Genomic DNA, 11,398 nt, shown 5'->3' with positions numbered 1-11,398 from the left:
AATGATGAAATACAAATTTTAAATGTAAAGTGACAATGTAATAGTGTTGAATGAGAGAAACTGTGAATAATAAGAATATAGCCAATTACAAATAGTTTTTATTGTGATTAATCTCAAACTCTTTTATTCTACTATTCTTATTGTCACCCTTCTTACTTTTGCTATCTTTTCATATTGATTGTCATATTTTCATATCGATTGCTTAAATCGTAAACCATTTAAATCTTTAGTTCGAGCTATAGTACTAAACATTATACCTTGTCTCTCTTTCTCTCCAGTATTAATATGTTGAATTACTATAACACCAAAATCAATGTACATTGTCGATAACCTTTTGTGCTTACACTAAAATCAATGGACAATGTTAATCCAATAACTTTAAAATTAATGTACCATCATACATCCAATTACATCAAATCAGAAATCAATATCTATAGTGAAATCAATGCATCCAATGCAAGAAATTAAATAAGATTATAAAACAACATTTACGCTGAAATTAATGCATGTAATGCAAGCAATCAAATAGGATTAGAAAACAACATTTACACTCAAAACAATCTATCTGGTGCAAGTAAGAAAATGGGATTATAAACCAACATCTACACTAAAATCAAGGAATCTAGTGAAAGAAATAAAATAGGATTATAAACCACCATCTACACTAAAAGCAACACAATTAGTGCAAGCAATCAAATAGGATTAGAAATCATTTACATTGAAATCAATGCATCTAGTGCAAGCAATCAAATATTATTAGAAATCAACATCTACATTGAAATCAATGCATCTAGTGCAAGCAATCAAATAGGATTAGAAATCACCATCTACAGTGAAATCAATGCATTTAGTGCAAGCAATCAAATAGGATTAGAAATCATCTACATTGAAATCAATGCACCTTGGGCAAGATCTAAAATATCATTAGAAATCAACATCTACACTAAAATCAATGCATCTAGTGCAAGCAATCAAATAGGATTACAAATCATTATCTACATTGAAATCAATGCATCTAGTGTAAGAAATATTCTTCCCTCTAGCCCCCCTCCATCTATATCTATATCTCCCTCCATATATCCTTCTTTTTCTCTCTATCTCAACCCCCCAAACACACATGCTCTATCAATCTCTTTGTACTTCCCTCCCTCTCTCCATCTCTCTCTTCCTCCCCATCTTCACCTTCCATCTATATCTCTATCTCCCTTTGTCTCTCTATATCACCCCCAAAACATACACTCTCTTTCTCCAATCTATCTATCTATCCCTCCCTCCTCCTATCCCTCTCTCCCTCTCCCTGGTTTCTATCTCTCTTCCCTCCCACTGTCCTCTCTCCCTCTCTCTCTATCTTCCTTATCACTCCCTTTCTCTCTCCACGTTTCTTTCTCTATTTTTTTCTTCTTACCTCCCTCTCTCTCTCCCTCCAACTCCATCTCTCTCTCTCTCTCTCTGTCTTCACCCTCCAAATCTGTTACTATATCCCTCCCTCTCTCCTCTCTCCTTCTCTCCTCCATTCTCTCCATCTCTCCTTATTAGTCTCTTTATCTCACCCCAAAACATACCTACTCTCTCTCCATCTCCCCCTTGTCACTCCCTCTCTCTCTCCACTTCTCACTCTCTATGTATTTCTTCTTTCCTCCCTCTCTCCACCTCCAAATCCATCTCCCCATGCCTTCCCCTCTCCTTCTCTCTCCCTCCCTCTCTCCTCCTCTCTCTCAAGTCTTCTCTGTCGTACTTCCCCTCTCTCCCTTTCTCTCTACCTCCCTTTCTCTTCCCCCATCACTCTCTCTCTCTTCCCTCCAATCCTCTCTCTTCCTCCATCACTCTCCTCCTCTCTCTCAATTCTTGTCTCTCATTCTTCCTCTCTGTCCCTTTCTCTCCTACCTCACTCTCTCTTCCCCCATCTCTCTCTCTCTCTCTCTCCCCAACTATGTTACTATATCCCTCCGTCTCTCCTTCTCACTCCTTCTCTCCCCCCTTCTCTTTATCTCTCCTTCTTTATCCCTTTATTTCACCCCTAAACATACATTCTCTCTCTCTCTCCATATCTCCTTTGTCACTCCCTCTCTCTCTCCACTTCTCACTCTATGTTTTTCTTCTTCCCTTCCTCTCTCCCCCTCCAACTCCATCTCTCTATCCCTCCCTTTCTCCTCCTCTCTTGCATGTCCTCTCTCTCCCTTTCTCTCCTACCTTCCTCTCTCTTCCCCTATCTCTTTCTCTCTTTCTTTGCCCTTCAATCCTCTCACTATATCCCTCCCTCTCCCCTTCTCTCTCCCCCTCCATCTTTGTGTCTCCCTCTCTCTCTCTTACCCTTCTCTACCTCTCTCGCACCTCTCCTCCTCTCTCTCTTCATTCTTCCTCCCCTCTCCTTTAATTTGTCTCAATCTCTCCCTTGTTAATCCCCCTATCTCTCTAGCTCTATCACTCTATGTCTTTGTTCTTCCCTCCCATATATATCTAGAGTTAATATATATCATGATATATTAATATATATTATAATATAACAAAATTAATATTGTATTAACTCAAAGTTATTAAATTTAATAATATTGATATTATAATATATTAATATGAATATTAGATTTAATAATAATATTAATATTAGAGTTAATAATATTTTTTTTTGCATGGTATTAATAATAATTTGGCCCATGGTATTTGGCCCATGGGCTTCACCTAAATAACGCTTCTTTTTTCAGTGTTAGTGAGTATAAAGAGGTTTATGAAGTAAATTTAAAAAGAGTTTTTGTTTATTTACCATATCTTTGGTGTATTTATATTTTTATTTATTTATCATATCTCTTTTATTTACTATGGTATTTGGCCCATAGGCTTGGTATATAAATAGAGGTTGATTTCTAATCATATTTGATATATTTGCAGTAATTTACCATACCTCTTTTATAAATATGGTATTTGGCCCATAGGCTTCACCTAAATAAAATTTCTTTTTTGAGTTTTAGTAAATATAAAGAAGTTTATGGAATAAATATAAAAAAGGTTTTATTTATTTACATGCCTCTAGCTTATTTATAATTGTATTTATTTACCATACTTCCTGAGTAAATATAAAAAAATTGTTTTATTTATTTACCATACCTCTGGTTTTTTTATATTTATATTTATTTACCATACTTCTTTTTTGAGGGTTCGTAAATCTCTTTATATTTTAGATTTATATTGTTTTTATACATAATAATAATTAGATTGATTTATGATAAACATTAAATATTTACTTGATATTTACCTTTATTTTTTATTTATTGTTTTTTTTAAATGCTTATATAACATAAATTCTAATTATAAATATCTACATTACACAATTAACATAGACTCTAATTAACATAAATTTTAATTATAAATATCTACATTACACAATTTATTTCCGAAAATAACACAATCTATAATAATTATTAAAATAATATTAATAATGATATTAATAATCATAATAATCCATTTTTAAAATTACTTTCCAAAAGTAAGACCTAATCTATAACTATTATAGAAACAATATTATCAATAATAATAATCAATTTTTAAAATTACTCTAAAGGCCAATATTAAGTCGATATATTCACGAATATTCCATATCACCAACTTCGCTCAATAGGGCCGTTTGGACTACAACGGTAGAATCTCCGAGTCAAATCTGAAGTCCACAGTTTCTTTATAATAAAACGATCGTCACAAACGGCAGAAAGGAAGTATTGCGAACTCGATCTCCAACCTCGAGAGTTCAAGAGTTTCGTGCATGCATTACAGAACAGAGAAATAGATATCCCTCACCACTCTGCCAGGTAACTTTACTATCTGTTTGGTCATATTTCATTCGTTACAGGGAATATATCCATTGTATCTATTATCAATCAATACCCAAAAATTGGTATTAATGGAATCGTCAGTTCTATATGATGTTCAGATTTCAAAAGATTTCATTCATGGCGTTTCTTCTCTTGTAATTTCAATCAGGGTGGTCTCTGAATATTGCGTTTCCTTGTGCAGTAAATTCACTCTACGTCATGGGGGAAGCTTACACACAGCTGGAGCTTAACATCATCTCAGCTCAAGATCTGAAGGAGATGCATCTTTTTGGCATGATGCAGACCTACTGTGTTGTATGGATCAATTTCGAGAAAAAACTGACGACGCAAATCGACAGAACAGGGGGCGCAAACCCTACGTGGAATGACAAGGCCATATTCAGAGTGGAAGAGAGTTTTCTCCGCAGTGAAACCTCTGCTGTGATGATGGAGATATACTGCGTGGGTTGCCTCAGGGATACCCTGGTAGGCACTGTGAGGGTCTTGCTTTCCACTCTCCTCAAGGGCTACGGGAGCACAGATTTCAGTGGGATGAGTTTCTTGGCACTGCAGGTCCGTCGTCCTTCTGGTCGCCCACAGGGCATTCTCAACCTTGGCACCATGATTCTTGATGGAGTGGATCTTCACAGAATGAATAGATTCATCCCTGCAACTGGGGGGGCTGTGGGTTTCAGAGATTTGATGGGGAATCCTGTCCAACCCAGGCCTTCATTTGTGGGAAAATTACTGTCCATTAAACCTAATAATGTTGTTGATGCCCAAGAACAGCAATCCCGCTGTCAAGACTTCAACAGTAGTGCATGCAAGGAACAGGGAAAAGATCAAGAAAAGCAGAAAGATGGTGGTGAGATGGTTGAGAAGGAGAAGAAGAAAGCTGTTGGCTGCTATCAGATTCTCATGGCCCCAAAATTGAAAAGGAATAAAGTTGGATTGAGGAATGGGGCTGCAAAAATTCATCTCAGTCCATCTGACAGTAACATCTGTGCCAAGGAAGATCAAGATCCTGCTCTGGCTTACAACAAAGCAATAGCAATTTATGCATAGTGTTATCATCAATAATATTATTGTGCAAGAATACGTTGGTTTTCTGTTATTATATTCTTTGTGCAAGTGCCTTCAATTCCTAGTTGATTCGTGAAGTGCTTATTATGGCATACATAAATATTTTGAAAATCACGAGCCACTGTGGATGAAACACTGGTTTATGTAAAAGTTTGAATAGATATATGAATCTGAAAAGGGCAAGTTCAGTGCCTTCAGTCTGCTACTTCGATATATATTCTTAGCCTATGTGGATGAAACATTGGTTTGTGTAAAAGTTTGAATAGATATGAGTCTGAATTTTGCAATGGGCATGTTCAGTGCCTTCAGTCTGCTACTTTGATAGATACTCTTAGCCACTGTGGATCACGCATTGGTTTGTGTAAAAATTTGAATAGATATAAGTCTGAAATGGGCAAGTTCAGTGCCTTCAGTTTGCTACTTTGATATAAACTCTTAGCCATTGTGGATGAAACATTGGTTTATGTAAAAATTTGAATAGATATATCATATATGAGTCTGAAATGGGCAAATTCAGTGCCTTCATTCTGCTGCTTTGATATATATAGAGTATATATATTTGTTTACAGGATGATCACTGCATTTTTAACTTATGTCCTTCATTAATCAAATCGATCTTTCAAAGGCACAGTAGGCTTTCCTAATCTTGCAGAAAAGGGTCCGTCCATATTAAGCCATAAGGATGAAAACCAACATATTAAGCCATAAGGATGAAAACCAAGCGAGATAATAATCAGCTGATGCAAGTGACTATTGTTGAAAAATATTTCTAACTCTCGTCTCCAATTTACTTTGACATTATTTTACAATCAAGAAAAGGTGGGAAAGAAGGCTATATTAGAAGCCCATTAGATGAAGTTGGGGTAGATTTTATGGTGTGAAACTAACTCAACCGAAATTTTCTACATTGTTTTTATCATTATGAAAGCCTTAGAAGATAGGTGCAGGTGAAGCAATGGAGTTTTGAAATGGGTAGATTTTATAGTCTAAAACTAACGACCAAAATTTTCTACATTGCTTTTATCAATATGAGAGCCTGAGAAGATAGGTGCAGTTTTGAAATGGATAGATTTTATAATGTAAAACTAACTCAATCAAAATTTTGTACATTGTTTTTATGAATATGAGAACCTGAGACTATAGGTGCAGGTGAAGTAATGGAGTTTTGAAATGGAAATTACAACAATAAAATTCTAAAATGAAACAACAAATGGATTTGCTACAAATTTGTTTTTGTTTGTTCCATTTAGTACAAATTTGTTTCTATATTTATGACTATGAATTAAATATAATTCATACCAAAAAATTTACACTTACATATCAATAAAGATAGCTAACAAAGATATAGACACGTACAAGCACCACTCTATACAATGCTGAACCAAATAGAGAAGATTGATCTGTGACATCGTCAACCAAGTAGAACATTGACATTGCCAGTTGCCGTTTCTTAATTTATTTCCTATTGCTGTTTTTTTGTCTTCTGAGAGTCAACTGTAAACAATTTTGCTATAGTACATATGACTACTTTTTTTTGTTCCAACTGGAATAACAAAAAAGTTATTTTTATGTTGAAAAAAAGGTTATTTTGATAAATAAAATAACAGATCCATTACAAAATGATAAATAAAATTTTGAAGTTGAAACGATACACATCTTTAGACAGTTCACTGGATTAAAGTAGCTTAAAATAACCTTATCCTGGACTAGTGGGAATCCACATGCCTGAACTATTAGCATCGACAGAGCTAATTTGGAACGTGGAGAATCCAAATTCATCAACAATGTAGTTGAAAGTTATCAAATAATTTGAAAACGAAACAGAAATTGACCTGAATGGTTCGTAAGTCACCAAATAATTTGAAGATATTGCCCTGAATGGGTGAGGCAAACTTGTACTAGAGCTAATACTAAGTGTATTGGGAAACTTTGTCAAAGATTAAAGTATGGTATAAGCATTATAATAGCATAGGTTTGCATTAGAGTACAAAGGGATCGTAACATACAGCAGAAAGAGTTGTTGTGATTTTATTATCCGGGAGATAGTGTATTGAGAAACTTTTTAAGATCTCAAAAGAACCATGGTGGTGAAAGATTGAAGTATGGCATAAGCATTATAATAGCCACAATATTTTTAGGCTTGCATCATAGTACAAAGGGATCGTAACATATGGCAGAAAGAGTGTTGTGATTTTATTATCCTGGAGAGGTATTTTAGATTTCGTCTCTATGTATATATATTTATTTTGAAAATTTGATTTTATAATTTTTATGGTATATTTTTTCTTACATGTGGAAATGTAAGACTTATTTTTCAACAATTCAAATTATTATTTCTAAATTCATTAATAATAATTTTTAAGTATACAATTCGACAAAAATACTAGTCCTCATTTCTAGTCTTGCTTTTAATAAAAATAGTTATAACAATTGAGAAATAGAAGCCCTCCATCTCCATATATTTTGGGAGATCCCTAGCTTGCTCCATTAGAAGAAACCAACGGTGTGATTACCCACCCACTCCCCTCAAGGTCTTTTTGAGGGTACAAAGTGTATGGTCTCAACCTCCAAAGCCATTTTGTGGAAATGGGGTTATCAAGGTTCCTTTTCCTCCGACCACCTAAAAACTCTTTCCTAAGGCTAGCATTGTCTTTTACTCCTTGAGACCTTTCCAACGATTTAATTTCATCAAAAAAATGAAATCTAAACACAGAGTTATGACCATTAGAAGATTTACCTGTAATAGTCCCACCCCTCTATCCCTACTTTTGTATATGTGATCATCATTGTAAAGGCCAACATGGAAGCCATGACTAGCTAAGACAAATCTTATAAATAATTTAAGTATTAAATTGTCTTCTTAAAAATAATAAAAACAAGAAATGTTGCCTAAAGGGGAGGACACACAGATCCAAGTTTGAGGGACAGTGGAGAAGTGGGTGAGTGGTATCTCGTGGCATAACATATCGAACCACCACCTAACAAAAGGAAAAGACATGATTGGACAAAGGAAACCACCCGCGTTTTTGTTCTACGATGTGAGCAAAGGGAAGCAAGGGCAGTCTTGTAGGATAAAAAGGGAATAGAGGAAAAACAGGAGGTAAGAAGGAAAAGCTAGTGAAAAATGGAGGCAATGACAGAGAAAGAATTTGGGACACTCGATATGGACCATTGGGGCAATGTTGCAGTTGCAACTGAGTTTTGTGCTCTAAAATTAGGGTGTTTTCCATCGTATTGATGTGTTGAGAGATGGATTGTGTGTGTCCAAGCCTGGCTAGCCAGTGAGAGGCTCAATGGAGAATTGAACCACTTAGTGCTTGTTGATTAAGCTGATAAACCACTAAGTTCTTGTTGAATAAGCTAATAAATCACTTGGGTGCTTGTTGTAAGGTTGATAAACCACTTGAAGAGGTAAGTTGAGCCACTGTGGTGCTTGTTGGAAGAGTTGATAAACCACCTGGACAATGGGCTATAGGCTCTTACAGTGCATACCTTGAAAATACAACTGATAAACCACTTATATAGTATTTAGTCTCTTGAAACTAAGAAATACACCAATTGGACCTTTGGTGAATCTTTCTATTTAATCTGAGAGAGTAAGATAGATATTATGGTGTTTGCTGAGTAGTTGATAAACCACTTAGATAGTGAACTCATCATCTTGAGTGTTTAACCAATCCTTGGTGTGAATTATTTATTGAGTAAGAATCCCCTCAAACTCTAGATATGGCTCGGGGGTGGTCAACTGCAAGAGAGATTGTGGTGTAGTTGGCCAATGGTGAGGTGGAGAGTTAATGTATCTCTTTGTTACACATTAATTGTCGCATCCAAGCAAATGATGTCAAATTCAGATCTTTCGCCATCCAAATAATTATTCTCATCAATCCCCAGAAAAGATGGGAGAAATAACTCTCCATAAAAGATAAGAATCATGGATTGCATACCTTAAAAACCATATTTTTGGAGACCATCACAGGTATTTTGCATTACAACATGTGAAATTGCATCTTGTTGGAAAATGTAACTAGTTATGGTCTTCATAATTGTCAATGTACTCAAATCAGTATGCATATCTTATGTCACAAGAAAAAGAAGAAAGAAAATTATTATTTTAAAGCATGGGTTTCATGCTTCATTTTGTATGGTCATCTAGGTAAAGCGTGTTCTTCATGCTTCTAGGGTTTGTCATATTTTTCTTGAGTCAAAAGTGTCTTTATCATTTGTATAAGACCCTATTGGGCAAGTTATAACATGTAAAAGAAAATGATCTTGAGTCTAGAAAGTCCTAGAAACCTTCAAACACAAGTCAGCCCAAGAAATGAGAAGTCTGCCTAAAAGAAGGAATTTGAACCCCACGCATGTGTATAAATAGAAGCAGCATCTACCTCTTTTGATCACCAATTCGAACTCTCATCATGAATTTAAATATGAAGCGAGAAGCTTCAAAGAAGGAAGAGAGAAGGTATAGAAGGTAAGAAGAACTCAAGAAGAAAGAAGAAATTTTGTTTTTGGGCCTTATTCTCTCATACATGTGAAGGTTATGGCTTTCGTAGCTTCAAGGAAGGCCAAAAATTGCAGGTCCAAATTGCATGAGATTGAATTGCAGATCCACATTACAGGGGAGCCAAATATTCTGATTTAGTCTAGTTTGAATTTGAAGACTTTGGTTTGGTTGAAGGAAGACTTCTTGAAGATTTGAGATGTGCCGGAATTAGGGTTTTTGTAGCTACTACAGGGTTGAAGTTTCAGGTTGATGATGGAGGCCAAAGTTGAAATTGGAAGTTGGTTGAAGCAGGATTGGCTCTTGTTGTCTAGGTTGATCTATGACTTGATTAGAAGGGCTTTTGGAGGTTTGACTTGGTGCTTGGAGGAGGACATGGCCTAGGGTTTTGGGTCTTGGTTTTCTTATTTGAAGTAGATTCTATAAGAAGAGAAGAGATTTTATGGGTTTTCCCCTTGGAGGGGTTTTTCCCTGGCTTGAAGCTTATATCTTATGTCGATTGTATTTATTGTTTTTTCTCTTGATAATTGCTTCATGGAAAGATCTAATAAAGAAACCCAAGAAGATAAATAAATTTCACAATCAATTATTAAGGTTAAGGATAAAATTGAATTAATAGTTTCCATATTACATTCTCCAATATGGGATCAGAGCTATGGTGAACAAGAGAAGGCAGTTGGAATATCATCTTAAAGGGTTTGTCATTTGTAGAAGGACACAAGGAAAGAAAAAGAAGATCTATTGACCTGGAGGGAAGAGAACTATATCAAACCTTCATTGAAGAAGACCTCATCATCAACCTCTCATTAAAGGAATGAAGGACAAGTTCATATTGAAGATACTCTAGTGCTTGAAGAAGAGAAATCATTAAGGAATCTTGGGATGATCATTTACTCTTTGAAGTTGTTCGAAGACACCATTATTGAAGGGATCCTAGAAATCATCATTCTAGGGAATCATTGAAGTCTCCTTCAAGATCTTAAAAGCATAAAGATAATTGGGGACATCATCAAGAAGGAGGAATCTTGTTGACAAGTATCGTATTTATTATATGTCTCAATATACAGATCGCATGGCTACATTTTCAAGAAAAGCAACAAGCTCGTTGGATCAACAAACTTCCTAGAATGGAAGAAAAGGATTGACTTGGCACTCACCTAAAATGAAGTCATGGAGTATGTCCTAGGAGAAGGGAAAAGTAAGGGCACAAAGGATCATTGTTGAATCCATTAAATATCATCTTGTTCCCTTTGTTCTTTATTTGAAGATGTCAAAGGATATGTATGATAGGTTGGTAAAGTTGTCCTCTATAAGTACACAAGGTCAAAAGATTTCCTTGAGGAATTAACCATATAGAATAAGGAAATCAAATGATGAAGACATGGCCACCTATATAATGAAGATATCAAAAATATGAGACTAGTTGTAGGTACTTGGGGACACTATTACAAACTCTAAGATGAAAATCTATGTACTAAATGCTTTGCCACCTGATTGGAGTAGTTTTGTAACTAGCATCTACTCAAAGAAAGATACTACACATTTTGATGAATTGTGGGCTAAATGTATCTTGTAAGAATCTAGTATCAAGGGAAAATATGATATTGAATCAAATGAAAGGTCTCAAGCCTTCACTGCAAGGACCAAGAAACTGAAGAAAGGGAAGTTTGGAAAGTCCAAGAAGAAAATAGATATGTCCAAGATTCAATTCTTTGGATGCAATGAGTATGGACACTTTAAAAATGATTATCTAAACAATAAAGTGAACAACACAAGGAAGGAAATAAGTGAAGCTCACTTAGCTGAAGAAAGGGGAGAAACTGAGAAGAAGTTAAAAGGAGAATATCCCAAAGATATCTATTAGTGAAGGAAGCTCCATCTTTGTCAAGTTTTTTATGAAGTTTGTCTTTGTTTTTAAGTAGAAAGTAGTGTAGCATGTGTTTTTGTATACTATAGAAGAGTCTTTGTTTTTTGAAAAGCATGGCATCATAAATAGAAGCATGTTATAGTAGAA

At 35.2% G+C, this 11,398-nt stretch overlaps 1 protein-coding gene across 1 annotated transcript; it reads left to right on the top strand.

Annotated features, from left to right (window-relative positions):
* Nucleotides 1-4,019: 4,019 nt before the first annotated feature.
* On the top strand, nucleotides 4,020-4,865 carry LOC149200006 (protein SRC2-like). Its single transcript, XM_089400806.1, has 2 exons — nucleotides 4,020-4,651; nucleotides 4,739-4,865. The coding sequence occupies exons 1-2, from the start codon at nucleotides 4,020-4,022 to the stop codon at nucleotides 4,863-4,865; spliced, it is 759 nt and encodes a 252-aa protein (XP_089256932.1).
* Nucleotides 4,866-11,398: the final 6,533 nt, after the last annotated feature.

This window comes from Pinus tabuliformis, chromosome 2_1 (assembly GCF_031772625.1).
Source record: "Pinus tabuliformis cultivar Carrire ecotype Pingquan chromosome 2_1, CPIR1, whole genome shotgun sequence".
Classification (NCBI taxonomy): domain Eukaryota; kingdom Viridiplantae; phylum Streptophyta; class Pinopsida; order Pinales; family Pinaceae; genus Pinus; species Pinus tabuliformis.
Note: the sequence above shows the minus strand (reverse complement) of the source record. Positions and strands in the feature narration are given on the sequence as shown.

Excerpts from the sequence above, each read along its gene's own strand:
- LOC149200006 (XM_089400806.1), top strand. The coding sequence starts at position 4,020 with ATGGGGGAAGCTTACACACAGCTGGAGCTTAACATCATCTCAGCTCAA. Across the intron at positions 4,652-4,738 it reads CAGGGAAAAGATCAAGAAAA|GAATAAAGTTGGATTGAGGA; the intron begins GCAGAAAGATGG and ends AAAATTGAAAAG.